Source organism: Haplochromis burtoni, unplaced genomic scaffold (genome assembly GCF_018398535.1).
Source record: "Haplochromis burtoni strain Fernald_Lab_line unplaced genomic scaffold, NCSU_Asbu1 Contig_521, whole genome shotgun sequence".
Taxonomy (NCBI): Eukaryota; Metazoa; Chordata; class Actinopteri; order Cichliformes; family Cichlidae; genus Haplochromis; species Haplochromis burtoni.
In genome coordinates, this window is record NW_024582882.1 from 218,010 (window position 1) to 237,385 (window position 19,376).

The window sequence follows — 19,376 nt, forward strand, 5'->3', positions numbered from 1 at the left end:
GGAAAGTAACGGTAATCTAATTACCGTTTTTGCAATAGTAATCCCTTACTTTACTCGTTACTTTAAAAAAGTAATCAGATTACAGTAACGCATTACTGCCCATCTCTGTACATGATAATCAAAAGAGACACCAATTAATTCTCATCAGTGCCAATGCTAATGCTAGCTATCTTACAGTGGCAGGAACCTGTTTCAAATGCACAAGATTTTAGTGTTATTTGTGTTAGAGCTTTGCCAAGTTCAAGCAAAATAACATTTTTTGCTAGAACGATGATTAAGGACAAATGTCCCAATCCAAATTTTGGCACTTGCACAACTTGACGACTACCCACTGTTTATCTGAAACAGCACAGCCTGGAACTGGTTACTATGAATGTAAGCAAGTAATGAGAAATTCATGGAAAAATAAATTTGCCCCTTCCTGATGTCTTCTGTTTTTGCATATGCGTCACGCTTACATTTTTCAGATCAACAAATTTTAACATTAGGCAAAGAAAACAAAGTCAAATAAAAAACACCTGGAACTAAAAATGTTACCAGGAAAATGTAATTGCCCACTACACCTTATAACTGGTTGTGGGGTTATCAAGCAGTTGCAATAACAGGAAATGTGTCTTTTATATCACTGTGAAAGGAATTTGGCCCACTCTGCTGAATTCCTTTAACAACATTTTCCTTCAGGATTTTCTGTTAGAGAGCAGGATTCATGTTTCCATTAATTACAACAAATGATTCAGGTTCTGGAGCAGGAAAACAGCCCCAGACTATTACACTACCACCACCATGTTTGACCGCTAGTATGATGACTGTTTTTATAAAATGTTGTGTTAGTGTTATGCTGAATGTAACAGGAACAAACCTCCCAAAAAGTTCAACTTTTGTCTTGTCATTCTAGAGAATATTTTTATCATCAAGATATTTTTCGCCGCCATCTTCCTTGCGGCCGCCCACCGGACCTGCTCAGTAGTCGCCATTGCCACCGGCGTGGCCGCCACCAGAACTGCTTTGGCTCAGCCACAGGCCGCGTGGCTGCCCCCCGAACTGTTTTGTTTCGGACTCTGTCCCTCCGTCCTGGACCCCGTCCGCCAACTTTGTTCTGTTTTTTTCTTCTTTCGGCCGTCGGGTGCCGGCCTTTGAAGGGCTGTCAAGGTTCCTGGGTCGTTGAGTGATTTCAGTTTGTTGATGTTCAGTTTAGTTTGCCACATTAATGTTCTCATTTCCTGTTTTTCCCATGTCAGCTTGTCTCTTGTGTCATTAGTCAGATTATGTTTAGCCCTGTACTCATCTGTTTCCAATCATTGTCATCATTCGACCTGTGTATTTAAGTTCCTTGGTTTCACCAGTTCTTTGTTGTGTCATTGATGTTGATGTTGCCAGTATTGTCGTTCCCGTTTGTATTCAGTTATTCAGTCAGTTAGTCAGTCTTGCCGTTCCTGCTTTGTTCATTCACCCGCTCCAATAAATCCTCGTCATTCCGCACCGTGAGTCCAGCGTTTGGGTCATCTCTTCCTCGCCTCCACACACAACTCCTGACAAAAATACGTATTTGACTTTTTTATTTGGCACACTGCAGTTTAATGTTGCAAAGCACCTCTTTTTAACTTCAGTGGATATTATATATGGTTATGCTCAGGATATGTCAGCCCATTTCTACTGGAAATGCCTTTTGGTTAAACTTTCAGCAAGGAATTTGCATTTGCACTGTTAAATGTTTATATAACTTTAATGCACATAAACAGCTTCTTGTTTAAGTGAAAATAAATGGATGTTTGTTTGTTTTTTGCGCTAATAAAGTTGTGGAGTTGTATTTTTTTCCGCATCAATTATATCATCAGTTATATTGTTATCACAAATTTTCAAATATGTATCGTGATAAATATTTTTGGCCATATCGCCCTGCTCTACAACAAAGCACTATTTTTGGTAGCGCATGCTAGCAGGCCGTCGTTATTACCGTGTTTTTTGGAAAATACGGCACACTTGAAATCAATCCTTTTGACTTTTCTGAAAGTCGACAGAGCCCCTTATAATCCCGTGTGCCTTATGTATGAACTCTGGTTGTGTTTACTGACCTCGAAACGATTTTATGTGCACGGCGCTCGAAAATCTGTCAAATGTTTTAGTACGACTTTGCTAAGCTACGAAGCCGCACCGCTTGATGGATTGTCGGAGCATTATGGCTATCGTAGGCGGAGCCTCGCAGAGTGATACGTACTGTGCTTCAACATAATATTACTGTATTGTGTGTGTATAACCTCTTTTTAAGTTTTGTGGATATTATACATGGTTATGCTGAGGATATGTCGGCCAGTTTCCACTGGAAATGCCTTTTGGTTAAACTGTCAGCGAGGATTTTGCATTTGCTGTGTTACATTTTTATATAACTTTAATGCACGTAAAAAACAGCTGCTTGTTTAAGTGAAAATACATTGATGGGTTGGTTTTTTTGCACTAATAAAGTTGTGGAGTTGTAAAGTATTTTGTCTAGTGTCAATTATATCGTCAGTTATATCGTTATCGCAAATTTTCAAATGTATATGGTGATAAATATTTTTGGTCATATCGCCCTGCTCTAGGAGCAATTACAGCTGATTCAACAGACTTTGCTGTGTTTGACCCTGGCATTGCTGTAATGACTAAGACAACAAGAGGGATAATTTTCATCATCTTCTTGGAGTTGCAGTATTGTGTGTGTCAGTGTGTGCAAACTGCATGTATGTCCTGGACACACACATTGGCCTGTGCTAAATGACCTATATAACAGAGACAATCTGTTCTCCTCACCATGCAGGCAGGCAGTGATCGTCCAAAGCCATGCATCGATCACTTATGGGCACTTGGGTACATATTGGTTCTGACACAGAAAATCAAACAAATCAGATCATCAGAAAGCATTGGAAGCTTTTTTGAAAAGGCTTCATTGTTGTGCTTTGCTTAAAGGATAAATCAACAGTCACACAGGATGGCTGTAGGAGGTAGAGCAGGTCATCTAGTAATTGGAAGGTTGTTGTTGCTGCTTCAGTCTCCAGGACCAAATATTCTTTGGTCACATACTAACCCCAAGTTGCTCTCCGATGCATCTATCAGTGTATGTATGTGTGTGAATGTCAGACTGAAAGCACTTGAGCAAAAAAGCATGGAAAAAAGTGTTTGTATGAGGTAAGTTTGATAAACAATAAACTGGACTGGCAAAAAAGCATCACTGCACAGTGCAGGACAGGCCAGAGCCAAGGTAGCAGAGGTCTTTTAACATCGGACCATGCTCAGGATATTCTTTGAGTCTGTGTGATCAATGCCATCCTCTATGCTGTTTCATGGTTTCCAAGATAAGGACAATGCTGCAAAATGCCTCCCACCCACTCCATGAGGTGCTAGCCAGTCACAGGGGCATGTTCACTTAAAGATAGGGCTGGGCGATATATCGAGTTTTTTAAAAATATCGATATATTTTTATACGAGATGTAAGATGTGACAATATCCTTTATATCGATATAGTCTATGTTACGTTATAATTATAGTTGTGGAGCCACAAGTTTGCCTCTCTTTCGTCCACGCAACGTTACTCGACCTCGCCCCTCCTTCACTGAACACAACTCCCCCTCCTCCCCCATCGCTTCACCTGCAGGCAGCGACAAGATGAACACGGCAAATCTCCGTTAACGAGTTACTGCGCATCGCCCCGTGCATGGGGCTGGATGGCATCAACGTGTTAATGAGCTAACCACGCTAACAAGCTAACCACACTAACGCCATGCATGGCCTGAAATCCTTACATTTTCTCAAAAATCGACAGTGCGCCTTATGTATGAATTCTAGTTGTTCAGGGTCAACAATGTTTTAGTACGACTTTGCTAAGCTACGGAGCTGCACCGGCTTGATGGATAGTCGGAGCATTACGGCTACCGAGGAGCCTTGCGAAGTGATACGTACTGTGCTTCAGCGTAATATTACCGTATTGTGTGTGTATAAGGACCATAAATGGCACCTGTAAGAGACACGGTTATGAAGCAGATTTCAAACTCCAGGCTGTCAGTCACGAACTGTGAAATCTGTCTCTGTTATTATGCTCAGCGTCTTTTAGTTTACATTTTGACTGCACAATTGTGAGCTCTTTGTTATGCACAAAAACAACAGTTTTCTTTTATTTATGGAGCACTTTTATTATATAATAAATACTCATAATTTATTTTTGAGTAGTTTTTTTCATGTACATCTATGCTGTATGTTAATAAAAGTGCCTGTGTGCCATCTGGGACACAGCTTTGACTAAGAACTCTCTTTTTGTTCGTACCTTATGGCTTTAAAAAAATATTGAGATATATATCTTATATCGCCATCCTGCTAAAAAATATCGAGATATGAATTTTGGGTCATATCGCCCAGCCTTACTTAAAGACTAAGATTGCCCAAATGCACCACTCAACAACACAGGAAATCATTCCTGCCTGTGGCTATCTCACTACACAAGCACCTTGAGGCAACCGTTGTGATTTAGCGCTATATAAATAAAATGTGACTGATCTACCAAAATTACTCCAAGAGCACGTCAACCAATCATCCAGGAGGTCACAAAAGAACCCAGAACATAATTAAGGAACCGCAGGCTTCACATGTCTAAGTTAAGGTCAGAGGTCATGATTCAACAATAAGAAAGAGACTGGGAAAAATGGGATCCATGGGAGAGCTCAAGGAGGAAACCACTGCTAACCAAAAAGAACACAACAGTGTTACATGTGCCAAAAAACATCTTGATTATCTCCAAGACTTTTGGGGAAAATATTCTGTGGACTGACGAGACAAAGCTGAACTTTTTGGAAGTCACCTCTTCACAAAAGGACCATCATACCAACAGTAACATATGGTGGTGGTATTGTGATGATCTGGGGCTGTTTTGCTGGCTCAGGACCTAGAAGACTTGCTGTGGTAAATGGAACCATGAATTCTGCTGCATAGCAGTAACCCACCTGAGATTGTGAGACTACCAGGCACCCTGTGGGTTACTGTTGGGAACAGCAAGCGACACAGACTGTGCAGAGATAGGTGACACGGAAACAAAAGCAGGGATGCAGAGCAGGGCTATCACGTCCAGCAGCGAAAACAACAAAACAAACCCTGTTTCCATCCATCTTTCTCACCAACGTCAGATCCCTCGCAAACAAAACGGAGGTGATACAATCAGAGACAACAAAAGGATTATACTAAACACATATGGCTGGATGTAAGAAAAACTCACAGCTAGATAGAGTGCAGCATAGACGCTAAGCGCAGCCTCTTTGGATGGGAAAGTCTTGCGGGCACGTAGGATGTCGTCCTGGTTTCCTGTGCAGGCCTCCTGGTGGCTGATGTAGCGCAGGGCCTGCTGGCAACCCAGTGCTGTGTAGTTTGGCTTACAGACAGTCAGGAAGTACGGTGCCAGGTTTCCTGTCACTACCTGCCCTGCGTTGACAAAGATGTCAACAGTGAAGAGGCCAAAGGTGTAGACTCCTGGAAACACACAAAAAAATGTTAAGACTAACAAGAGAAATGCCGCTGTTAGCAGCAACATAGATAGTACTGAGACTGAAAAGTGAGGTGCTAATTAATATTAATGAGATACAGTCAGATTTTGTGAAACTTGATATTCCTCAGTTCAACACAACTCAATATAATTTTATTTATATAGCATCAAATCACAACAAGAGCTTTTCAAGGCGCTTTATATTGTAAGGTGACCCTACAACATTACAAAAAAAAAAGAGAAAACCCCAACAATCAAATGAACCCTTTGAGCAAATGGGAATGAGAAAACTCCCTTTTCACAGAAAGACACCTTCAGCAGAACCAGGCTGAGGGAGGGACGGACATTTGCCGCGACTGGTTAGGGTTCAGGGAGGAAGACAGGACAAAGACATGCTGTGGAAGAGAGCCAGAGATTAATAATAACTAATAATTAAATGCAGAGAGGTGTATAAACACATACTGAATGAAACACTCAGTGCATCATGGGAATCCCCGGCAGCCTACGTCTATTGCAGCATAACTAAGGGAGGATTCAGGGTCACCTGGTCCAGCCCTAACTATATGCTTTAGCAAAAAGGAAAGTTTGAAGCCTAATCTTGAAAGTAGAGATAGTGTCTGTCTCCTGAATCCAAACTGGAAGCTGGTTCCACAGAAGAGGGGCCTGAAAACTGAAGGTCATGAAGATATGTTGGGACCTGATTATTCAAGACCTTATATATGATGAGAAGAATTTTAAATTCAATTCTGAATTTAACAGGAAGCCAATGAAGGGAAGCCAATACAAGAGAAATCTGCTCTCTCTTTCTAGTCCCTGTCAGTACACTAGCTGCAGCATTTTGGATTAACTAAAGGTTGGTTTTTAGGACATCCCAATAATAATGAATTACAGTAGTCCATAAGAAGTAATAAATGCATGAACTTTAAATTTAAATTTATTTTATTATTTTACATTTACCATTTTTTTCCTGGGGACCCTGTGACACCCCATTGAAGAGCCGTAGGCTGTGGATCTCTTAAGATCTCACTGTTGGGTTTGTAAGGCCATGTTACTCCTAAATTTCTCTTGTTCAAAGAGAAGATATAAAACAAAGTTCTGAGCTAATTGACCTTAGTATTCTCCTTTTTAAAAGAATCGATAAAGAATCGAAAATGGAATCGGAATCATGAAAATCTTATCAATACCCATCCCTACATATACACACATACATATATATACACTGTAATATGCCTCTGTGGGATAGGCATTTATCCTGGCTAATGCTATAGCTCCCAATGACAATGGTTTTGTTTCTCAGCACTACTTTAACAATGAGAGATAGAAACTATTTTTATATAGCAAAACATAATAAATGGCATTTGCAATAAGAAAAATGTGTGATTCGCACAAGTAACCTCGTTGTGCTGCCTCTTCTGTCTGTGCTTTATCTTCCAACAGAATGATGGTGTTGCGACACTGGAAAAGTGCTCCATAAAATAACAAGGACAGGACATAAATCATTCAGCTTACTTGTACTTTCAGTGTGAATAATTCCCTCTGTAAGCAGCCTGTTCATCTCCTCTGTTCCTCACTCCTATGTGAGTCTGCACACAGCCGGCCTTGAACAAAATCCCCTGCTGCTCACCATCACACACCCACTGTGACCATCACCCAGGTGCCACTGCCCATTCACGCTGCTCCTAACCAAACCAACCAAGCATGGAGGGCTTTAACGGAAATAACAGCTTCCCTCGTACAGGAGTCCAGCCCGCTGACGCGCTAAATTACCTACTGACACCGAGTCGGACAATCGCTTCTTACACACACACTGAAAGAGGTGTTTACCACACAAAAACACACACATATGTATACGAGGTTCCATGATGTGTTGCTGGGTCAACCACAGAAGCTTTTCCAATCACTGTCAAGCGTCTGTGCTGCTGCAAAACTAATTCAGCCAAGGCTATGAAGTGTGCTGCGAGACATTAACAGACAGGCGGCACTGCAACAGTTTAGTGTTGCATATCTTTCTTCTTCGTTCACGGATTCTAGTTTTAAATGTCACTGCGTGACTCATTGCGGTTCCTTTGTCATCCCCCAAGAGCCACTGAGGCTTACTGCCGACAGGTCATTTTCTTAATAAGCATCAAATAGGTTTTGTCAAGCATCATGTGACTCAGTCACCAAGTGCTCGTCGCACAACGCATCGTTTTGACTCTGTCCCACTTTCTGAAGCGAGTGTGGAAAATGTGGAGGCGCTTACAGCGAACCCATCCCCCCTCTTCCTCTTTGTTGTAGGGAACACAGAGAGAGATGATCAAAATTGCTTATTAGGGCATAAATCTAATGCCTGCTTCAAACAATGCCATGATCTGCCGCAGAGCCGCTGTATAGTTTGTTTGTTCTGTGTAGTCGCTCCTCTCTTGGTGCATATCTGTGTGTCGGAGGGTGAGGACGGGTGAGGCAGTGCACCTCTTATTTGATCTCCAAAGTGCTGCAGTGTGATGTGCAGCAGAGTCACTGTTATCACAGTTTCCCAGATCCCCCCAAGTTCATAAGCAACACTTTTGGAGTGCTCAGCTGTAGTAAGCTGTAAGTAAGTCCTAATACTGGACACAGTGTTAAATACAAAGATGCAACAGCAATACGCAGTGTGACACCGTGTGAAAGTGTTGATTTAACTGTGAAATGTATTTATTGGACAGAGACTGAACTTCAGTTTCATTTTCCCCCGTGGAGCTCGTTGAGTAATTGCGAAGAATTCGTCAGTACTGAAGAACGCATAAGCACAGAAGCTCGTTAACATTTACGTTAGCAACTTCTACTTATATGTCCTGTTTTTCTCCCCAATGTTGAACTGCTTTTTTTTTTGTCTTGGCAATTCAACTAACCAGCAGATACGACACCTTCAAGGCATTGACTTTAACTGAGTTAGAGGGCTGGAAAACAGTGTTCAAGCTAAACAAAGGGTTAGAGTTAGCAAAGAATCTAAGAATGCAGGAGTAAGGGCAAAGTAAACAGTATCTGCCAGGTCTGGTCCAGTCAGACCAACATCTACTTTCATGTTCCTACACTAAATTAAACACAAATCAAACTAGGGGCTGCTCACTACACAATTACTCTTTACAACGCACAGTAAGGAGACAGTCCTCTAATTTGAATAAAGTTCTAATAAATAGCATAAGCCTAATGTTTTTCTTATTCTGTTTCCGACCCGCTGCAGGTGATATCACATTCTAAACAGTGTTTAATCTTTGAAAATGAGTTTTTCACAGCAGCAACAATATCACAAATCTCTCTGAGGGCTCTTTTACTCTCCTATTTGTGTTTCTATAGCTGCTTTTGAGAACAGCCCCTTACAATTCAAACTGCTGATAAGCTTCACCAGCAGGCATTATTAAGACAATCAGCCCTTCTGGTCTGATATGAAAGAATTAGTGCACAAATCCTTTGCACTGGCAAGGGAAAGAAAAGCAACAATGTTCACTGAAGACATGCAGGAAAGCTGCTAAAGGATCAGAAAACATCAAAAGCTGAATAGAAAACAATGATTATTTGTATGAATGAATAACACTACATACATAATAGGGAAGAGGCCTAAGGTTTGAAAATAATCTCAGTGTGTGTCAAATAACACACACTACAGAAACAAGGAGCTCAGACAGCAGCAGCATCTTCTTCAACCAGTTAGAAGAAAAAAACGAAGAAAGGAAAGACCATAAACAGCAAACAACACACAATGCAGGAGAGTTTAGACAAAAGTTAATTACATGCAATAGTGGGAATCAAAAGTCTAGAGTACGGGTGTCCAACTCCAGGCCTCCTTGTCCTGCTAGACCTCAGTGCAGCGTTCGATACTGTTGACCATAATATCCTATTAGAGCGATTAGAACATGCTGTAGGTATTACAGGTACTGTGCTGCAGTGGTTTGTATCATATCTATCTAATAGACTCCAGTTTGTGCATGTAAATGGAGAGTCCTCTTCACACACTGAGGTTAATTATGGAGTTCCACAGGGTTCAGTGCTAGGACCAATTCTGTTTACATTATACATGCTTCCCTTAGGCAGTATCATTAGAAGACATAGCATACATTTTCACTGCTATGCTGATGACACCCAGCTCTATCTGTCCATGAAGCCAGATAACACACACCAATGAGTTAAACTGCAGGAATGTCTTAAAGACATAAAGACCTGCATGGCCGCTGGTTTTCAGGCCCCTCTTCTGTGGAACCAGCTTCCAGTTTATTTTATTTTTTTTTTCCTATCTCTACTTTCAAGTGCCTTGAGACAACTGTTGTTGTGATTTGGCACTGTATAAATAAAATTGAATTGAATTCAGGTGTGTTGACCCAGGGTGAGATCGAAAACCTGCAGGACACCAGCCCTCGAGGCCTGGAGTTGGACACCCCATGTCTAGAGTGAAGACGAAACACTCAGTGCATCATGGGAAGCCCCTAACAGCCTAGGCCTATTGCAGTGTAACTAGCAGGGGTCACCTGATCCAGCCCTAACTATACGTTTTAGCAAAAAGGAAAGCCTAATCTTGAAAGTAGAGATAGTGTCTGTCTCCTAAATCCAAACTGGAAGCTGGTTCCACAGAAAACTGAAAGCTCTTCCTCCCATTCTACGTTTAATTATCTCAATGAGCGCTCAAAGTGCTGAAGTGCTGAAGTAAAGAAGAAAAAACATTATATAGGAAACACTCCATTAACCACTTACCATCTAGGAACCATGAGTAAGCCTGAGAGCAAATTGCTCTATTAGGAAAATTAGGTACTGTGAGGTCTTTAGAGTATGATCGCGTGACACTCGGATGAGCCACTGACAATGTCTAGATGAACAGAATCAACAGTACCATGTCTGAGCAATGTTTTAGCCGATACTAATTCATCATGTGAGTGTGAGCAGCACACAAACATGAACAATACTGCAGTCCGCCCAACAGCTACAGATGATGCTGACATCAGTGCTTTTTTCAGGTTACACATTGCTCCATCAAATTCCAGAAGCTTAGGGAAGACTTCAAGAGACTTTAGCTGAAAAGAAAATACCTCTGTAAGCAGCAGTGGTGCACTTAAAAAAAAGGTTAAAGCTGCAGTGCAGTGTGCTCCCAACGGGCTCAAAACTTTTAAATATTGATGTTATCTGGACTGTTTTACATAATGTCACTTACAGAGTAGGCTGAGCATGAACTTTATAAATGTAAAGTTCAACAAGCAAAGCAACAGAGGTAAAACAGACTCCTGAAGATGAGTGCACAAGTGCACCACGACCCTCGGCTGTGTTCTAAATATAATCTTCCCTGAGCAGCACAGCCTGTGAGTCATTATGCAAAGCTACGCCTGGCCTGAGTGTTAAGGCTATGGAGCTGCAAGACGGCTTGGTTCACATCATGCAAATGTTGGCTACAAACATGTGCGAGCATGCATACTTATGCACATGAACAGATACACTCAGGCACACATGCAGAAATGCAAACACATGGAATGTGTCAGGTGTGAATACTAGCACGCTCTAATATTTGTAAAGACGCAAGAATACCAAAGAAAACGTGCAGGAGCCACTGTGGTGACCAAAGTGAGCTGGTCTGTGACAAACACAGAGGAAACTGATGCTACTTCATCGTTTTTCTTCATCACACTACAAACGCAGGTGTACAGTGCATCAAAGCGCTTCATTTGTTCCACATTTGGTCTTGTTGCAGCCTAAATGGATTTGACTTAGTGTTGTGTGTGTGTGCTCTCTCATCCACAAGCTCTCCTCGAGTCTGTGTTTTCAGTTTGTTTGTTCCTGCCCTGACCCGTGATTGGATTGTTTACCTGTGAATCACCATCAGTAAGAGCTAAGTTTTAAACTTGTGTCTGCCTTGCTGAATTCTGCATTATGGGTCCTAATCTTGCCTGTCAGTGGTGCACAATAAAGGTGCCATCATGGTCCCCTTTGACAAGAGGACAGAGCCTCAAAATAATATCCCAATATTTCAAGGAAAATGTTATTGTGTCCTTTTCAAATAAGCTATTGTCACTGATGGCACTCTGCCTAATTTGCAGCAATATAGTGCCACAGCACAAGCCAAATGTGAGCAGAAAGTAATGATTTCCCTGGACACTGTTTAGAAGGAGGCCCCGGGGCAGACCAAGGAAACACTGGAGAGGTTGTATGTCTCGGTTGGCCTGGGAATCTTTCCATCCATTTTCTTTAGCTTATCCGGGGGTTGACCAGCACAGATCAAGTCTGCCTTCCAAGAACCGCGAAATCAGTTTAGAGGAATATGGAGTTCATGTGAAGTGTGGTTTTTGTGGAAGAAAATGGATGGATGGATGGAGAAGTACAAACGTAACTGTGTAACACTTCAGTTTAACAACTTCTAAAGTAACCTTGCAACTCATCAGGAGCTGCACAATAAAACTGAAAAATGTGTGTTAGTTTTGTCCCTGCTTAGTTTAGCTCCTGTCCCAGTTTTTTCTTCCATCGCTGTATTTAGTCTAATCTTGTGTGTGTTACCGTTCCACTTCAGTCATATTTATTGTCCCAGACTCTCTTTGTCTCTTGCTCAAACTTCAGCTTATCCTCCCTTCATTTTTCTAAGTTCCTATGCTTCCTGGCTGTTATTCCAGTTGCTTTCGGTTTCCTTTTAAGGCATTCATCAGCCAGTAAAGGCTCACTCAGAGTCCAGCCCAGTCTGCTGAGGGTGTCTACTTTTGGGTCCTCTCTCTCCCTGCACTCCATTGATGAAAGTTTGCTGTTTCCAGATTTACCAGAAAGACTTTTCTCACATATTGTACAGATCACTGCTTTGTTGAAGTAGCTCCCTTTTTACTGAACCTTTATCAGAGGTGGACACACAGTTGTCAATGTCAGACATCTCTGGGTTTGTCTCGTGTGTTCACATTAACACATGGTGTTGCTACAGAAATATCATCATGATATGAGGCTTTCCTTAAATCATGTAACATTTCTACAGAGATCGTCGCAGGAGATTAGTTGTGCTATGCTATATTGGAATAGATCTCTTAAACTTTAAATCCAGGTGTTTTGAGTCAAGCATCCAGCCAAGCATGTAAATAATGAGTCCTAACCCCCCTGGAAGCATTTATGAACCACAGCGTGGAGACCATGGAAAATCACCGAGCGGTTTCACCAACTGCTGAGGTGGAAAATGCCAAAAAGTCACCAAAGCCTCAAAGACCAAAAACCATTGAGACCAAATGGGTCTCCATAGTCCAACAGTCCTTTTGTAGGTGTAAGGTGTAGTAAGCATAGGACAACCAGTCAGAGTGTACTTATTATTCTTCATTCAACTTAGATAATATAGTGTTACTGTTTCCTTATGTATGTAAGATTCATATTTACCTAATTTCTTTCTTTATTTGACTCGTCCCTGATATCGCACTTTAAAATCTCAAAAAAACATTGCAAATACGGACTTTTTACAGCTAAGGAAGATACACGTGTGGTTTAAAGTGAAGTTAGAGATCCAGTGATTTATAGTCAGTAACATGTGCCTAGATCAGTTTTACAGCAGGTGCTGTGAATGAATGTTTCAAGGAAGCAAACTGCTAGAGATGGGAGGTGATGTCCCGTACAACACACAGCTGTTCATTTGCCCATCTGCCATCCCATCTGTGTGAATGTGAGGTTCACTCAGACTTTTATCACCAAACTTGCTATATTATGCATCGTCTTGTTTTGGAAACAAGTGTTGGTTGTTATAGAATAATTCAAGCTGAAAGATGCTTCGGCATTCGCTGCAGTCCCAGATGGAAGCCTTTCATGCTGACACTGACTAATCAGAAATGTGGCTCTTTCAGTAATGTGAAGACACATGTCATATATCTTGACACTATTTATGTATCATAACCAAAATAAAAAAGTGGAAAACTACAACAGCGGAGCTAACAGGTCTCTATCTTGCTTCACTTTTTAACACTTTGTGCTGATACCTTTTAACACCCCAAAGCAACTCCTCAGCTTAAAAGTCAAATCAACTCAGGAATCTTTTGGCGTTGAGGCTCAGAGATTCAGGCAGGCCCAAGCAAACAGGCGACGTGGAGCCTTCATTACTCCACACAGCACAGCACAGTCTTTCTGGGATTCATTCATCTGTGCTCACTCACTGTGCCAACAAGCCTGCCCAAAGTACTTATCCATAGTCATGCATAAATGCACCATAATCGACACAGGCAGGCATGCTGCATAAAATGGGATTTCCAGATTGTGTATTTTAAAGAGTACTTTATAATTTGGAATAACAGCTGCTACTAATGTTACTGTAAAGAGAAACTGACAGCCCTGAGACCCATTAGATGATAGTAGCAAAAACCTTATTTCTACCCTTTAAAAAAATAAATAGATTTTTAGGGTGCCAGCCACAGGATTTTTCAGGCAAAGGAGGAAATGTAGCTCCTGGGTCAATCCACAACCTAGATTGTAGAAAGTACTACTAGCTCAAGTCAGCTAAGGACAGATGGTAACCAAACTGTCATGTTTCGGCTGTGTGCAGGCAGGAATTGGACCCAAACGCAAACTTACTAGAAACGGGATTGAACTCCAAATGGCAGCTTTAATTGCTAAACAAAGAACGTCTACAAAACCTAAACTGAGAAGAATCTAATAAAACACACACAGGGAGAAACACACAGCATGACGGAGATCACAACACTGACACAGAGAAACACAGGGCTCAAATACACTGGGAAGTAACGAGGGGAATGAGACAGAGAAGGGGAGTACAGCTGGAGAAATCAGAACTGACGAGACAAGTGAGCAAAGTAGGATACACTCACATGAGACACAGACCTTCAAAGTAAAACAGGAAGTAGCACAGATGCAAACTAGACTAGGGGAGACAGGAACTAAGAAACACAGAGAACAACAACAAAGAGACACAGAGGGCAGCTACTAACTACTCAGAGAACTAAACAGGATACAAGAAGGCCAAACTAAGACACTAGACTATAGAATAACAACAAAGAACTAAGAGCATAATACAAAAACTCAGAGACACAAGAAACTCAAAGCACTGGCTCACCGACCCAGGACCGTGACACAAACGACCTGCAGAGGACATATTGGAACACTGGGTATACAAGTCAGAAACATGTTGGGTTGATTGTCTTTAATAAAGTCCCACGGAAGAATTGTTTACATCAAAGTGTAATCACAATCACAATAACGTCATCTATCTGACACCAGCGATGTCTCCCAGTGTCCATAAGGGGTCACTGTAGACCATAAATTTGCTTCATAGCACGTCATACTAGTTGCTAATAGTAAGGCACGAATATGGCAAAGCTAGCAACAGTTAAACTAAACAGCAAAAAAGTCCTTTAACTTAATTCCTGATACAACTGGATGTAATTATTGAATAGATTATGGCCACTGCTGTTATCTCAGTGCTAAATAATCTTACCAACATAGTATCAATGTACTGAGACACATAATTTTAACATGCACGAACAGTTACAACCAGCATCATGCCAATTAACTTGCCAAGGGAATAACACTTACTGATTCATTAAGGCACAACTCAATCACACTAACTCAGTTACAGCTGCAGCAGCTCCTTTAGGTATATCCACTCTGCATGCTCAGCACATGGTGCGCTCGATTCTTACCTCTAGACACCCCGAGGCAGAGCAGGTAAATTTGAACACGACCTATAATAAACCTAATTCCTTCAACTAAAACAACAGTCTGCAAGTTTCATACCCAAGTGAATCATCTTCCCAGAACTATCCAGAGGATCTCTGTCACCTATATTAAAGGGTACCCAGCATTATTAATTATTAGATAACCACTCTCTATACCCCATCACAGGCCAAGGTCACCATTAATGGGATCATCTCTCAATGTTTGGCGAGAGGGACAAGACAAGGATCCCCACTCTCACCCTAATAATTCGCAGTTTTCTTCGAACCACTTGCCATTCCACAAAAATATCAAAGGTAATCAAACCTCTATATTAGAACACAAAATTCATTTATATGCTGATGATATATTACTGTATTTACAAGAACCAACAAATTCAGTAAAGGACATATTTCATCTCATTACAAATTTTTCACGAACATCAGCTTGGTCAAAATGAATTACTAATAATACTTCCAATAATGAAGAAGTCAATGATTCCTGCAGACCAAGATTTGAACTTTTGAGCTATCAAAAGCTAGGTATAATTACCTCCCCCAAATTATCACTCACTTACTCCAAATTAATAATTTTTACTTAATGATTCCATCAAAATGTTTTCAGTCCTTAGACTGTGTTACTATTTAGCTAACCGAATAAAATACATCATAAGATGGATTCACCAGAATGAAGCACACAATCGATGGAATGAAACTTTCAGACTTCCCCTTTATTACCGCTTCAGTTATACGCCATAACTGCCTCAAAAACCCTTTGATCTTCTGCACCTTAACGGCCTGGTGAAAACCCTTGAAATCACAAACCCAAAATAAAACCTCTGTAAGGTTCTATCAGCCAGTCATCTGTTTGACAACAACAACTAAAGAACACAGTTAAGACAAAAATGTCCAACCCACAGCCCTTTACAACCACTAACACATGTAAAAGATGTTTCAATTCAATCTGGCGTTTGGAGGTGATGAGGCAGGAGATTGGTGGATCCCACCTACTCCCCCCCTCCTGTCCTTTCTCTTCCCTTTATCTCTGCCTTGTGCTGGGGTCCTCCTGACAGGCCCAATGCCTGGTCCCTGCATCCGGCTGTCTGGGGTGGGCACCTTCTGCTCCATCGGGGGATGGCAGGAGTGGTGGGGGTGGGTGGCTGGGTGGGCCCATGCAACTGGGGTTGTGCTTCAGCGCCCTGGTTGTGCTGGCAGGTGTCCTCTGTGGGTCTTTTTGCAGTACATCGGCTCCTGCAGGCTCCTTCCAGTCTTTATGTTGCTATGGTGGGTCTGGGATGAGCCATCTATTCTCTGTTAGACCTTGGTTGATGAGCTGTGGGCTCTGGTAGAGACCTTCCTGTACATTTTGTGATTCTACATGCTGGTGCACTGTGGCTTGATCTTGACCTTCATTGCTGCGGCTGCTTAGGGTCTCTGAGTTCATAGGTGTTGGTGTTTGGGCTCTGGTGAGTCAGGTGCCTGTGACGAGAGTGGGGGTGTCCTCACTGCATGAACCACCATGCTGCCTGTTGTCATTTCCTCGTTCCTGTTTTTCTTTTTTGGGATGTTGATATGGTACATTTTCCCTTCATAGATAGCAGATGGTTGTTTGCGGCAGAAACACCCAATGAATCGGGGTTACACAACTGATGATGTCTCGTATTGGTGGCAAGTGGTAGTTCATGTCAGTCTAAATGAAGAATCATATTGTCACATAAGGGCTGAAACACCAAAGTAGTTTGAGTGCTTCTCCCACCTGACTGAGAGCCTTCACAGACATATTCTCCCACCTCCAACCCACTCAAAAATTGTGCTAGTTATTCTAGGGATTCTAGTTCTATCAAGCCCTCTGATTAAGATGTGGGTTTATGAGATTGGGAAATCTTTTATTTACATTTTCCAACTGTTTTGGAAATAGGATTGTGCTATAATTTTCACTGTTCACAAGTGTAGCTGTTCTAAATTTTACTATGAGATTGAGCTGAGAAAGGAACCAAATAGGCTTAATTCAAAATAACAGCATGTCATATTTTCACCCTCTCAGCCCTCCATGGATTTATATTTCATTTGATCTTATTTTACTTTTGGTTGAGTTCCTTGCTGCTTCCTCTGACAAGCCTGTCTTTTTCTTTTGCCAGGCGCAGTGATTAGTAGTTTTTCAGAGGGCAAAGCACTATCCTCGTCTTGTTTTATTTGTATAATTGAGCTGCCATTTGCTTAAGACAATTTTGTACCTTGTAGCAGAGAGAATTACAGAGTTAAAGTGAGGCTTTTAGTTAAGCTATCTATCTCCGTTCTATAGCCTCTACATTGTGCTAATGACGTGTGCTTCATAATGATGAAGTTCTTCCTTCTTGCTTTTAGAATAGCTTTTCCTTTGTTGGATAAAATATTGTTTTTGTGGCAGTTCTCCTCTTCGAGCCAGAGCCTCGGTTTTAGGGTAAAGCAATTCTGAATCTGCATTAAAGTCATTCTTCTAGCGGGGATGGTGTTGATTCTTAATGTGGCACACTTTCATTACTTTACAAAACCCCTCTGCAGCTAAAGCTCTTCATCCTTCTTCTCCATGTTGCTGGGAAAAGACAACTTTATCATAAAGTCACTGTGGAGCACTTTCATAACTGACATCAATTAACACTAAGACATGAGCTTTATTCTGATACACTCTGGCACTGTTTAACGCAAGACAACCAATTCCAATATAAGATAAAGGGATAAAAGGAGCTTTAGTCTGCAATGAGAGGACTGTTAATGTTAAGGAGCAGCATGAATAGTGTGCTGAATGTGTAAATGCAAGGATAAAGCCAGGCCCCCAAGTGGATTCATCCCTAAGGAACTATGTAATACTCCTCAGTCTTATCTCCATCTCTCAATTACCCATCAGAGAGAAGAGGCCAACCTGCGGTGAATGATTCTTACACACTGACTCTGTTACTCTGATCTTCTCCTTAGCCCTTTTGTGAGACGTGTGAGAAAAATATTGCATTGAAGTTGGATATTATCGCATGGGCTCTTCTTCTTCTTCTTCTCTTTCGCTGCATCCTTTAGTGGCCATCCCTCTGTATGTCCTCCTTCACTACATCCATGAACCTCCTCTGAGGTCTTCCCCTCCTGCCCTTCAGGTCCATCTTCATCATCCTTTTTCCACCATTCAGTATCCTTCCTCTGCACATCTCCAAACCATCTCAACCTCTTTAACTTTGAGCTGTCCCTCTGATGTCCTCTTTGCTTATCCTGCCCGTGCTGCTCAGTCCAAATGAACATCTTCAGCTCATGTTGGGATCTTGGTGTCTGTCTAAGAAAGCAGCTGATCGAGGCAGCTAACAGGAGTGCAATGGGAATCAAGCTGCCAGAGAGACATTGAAAATTGCAAAAAGGTTTTGGAAGAAGCCATTTATGGGTCGTGCCAGGTTCTTTTTACAGTGGTGTTGAAACCCAGGCTGGCATGACAGAGCCCCAACCTGTGTAGCTGATGGGGGCACTGGCCCAGATGGTGTCTGAGCTGGCAGTTGCATCTGAAGCAGTTGGAGGAGGTGCACGCCTGGAGCAAGCAGCAGACAGAAGTATTGGAAAACCTCATCACTTGTTCTGGCTCCTTGCTGACTGGAGGAGGCCCAGGTGGCAGTTATGAGCCTCCACGCAACAGCAAGGGCACCCTTCCTACATTAGATGGACCATCCTAGACTGGATAGACCATTGGTGCTGGTTCCGGAACAGTTTGATGGGGTTGCAGACAGCCCTTCGCTTAAGTGAGGCGACTGCATGAAGCCACGGCCAGGAAGCTGCAGCCCTAAGTAAAGCTCAGCTGCTCGACACTGTCGTCCAGGAGCAGTTTGTCTCGGTCTGAACAGTGGAGTGAGTTTACTGTCACTGGCTGGCGAGCCTCAAGCAGCTTGGATGGAACCACCATGGGAGCAGCTGGGGCAAGCAGCGACCAACTGACCAGTCCTGGCCCAAAGGAAGAGGCACCCGGTGGCATCACCAGCCCGGCCAGTGGTTATGGAGCTCTAGCCATTTCCTCCCACTGGAAATGGATACTAACCCCTTCTCTAACCCCTTCTCCTCTGTTGTTTCTCTGCAGGTCATGAGGGCTATGGAAGTTGTGCTCAGCTCATTGGAGCAGCACAAGCATCAGAGCAAGAGTGCTGGAGATGTGGGCGACTAGTGCACATCCGCCAGGACTGCCCGTTATTGGAGGTGAAGTGGGTGTTCCGCGTCGCCCATCCTGAGACATCCTGCCCCAGTCCAGGAGACGAGGGTGCCAA

The 19,376-nt window shown here is 42.2% G+C and overlaps 1 protein-coding gene across 2 annotated transcripts in view; it reads right to left on the reverse strand.

The window, feature by feature from the left end:
• plppr5b (phospholipid phosphatase related 5b) overlaps positions 1-19,376 on the reverse strand; it is a 97,941-nt gene that overhangs the window by 58,698 nt on the left and 19,867 nt on the right. For both annotated transcript variants that reach the window (XM_005947524.3, XM_005947523.3), the window contains exon 3: positions 5,234-5,484. In XM_005947524.3, coding sequence (XP_005947586.2) covers positions 5,234-5,484 — 251 coding nt within the window. The remainder of the gene's footprint in view (positions 1-5,233; positions 5,485-19,376) is intronic.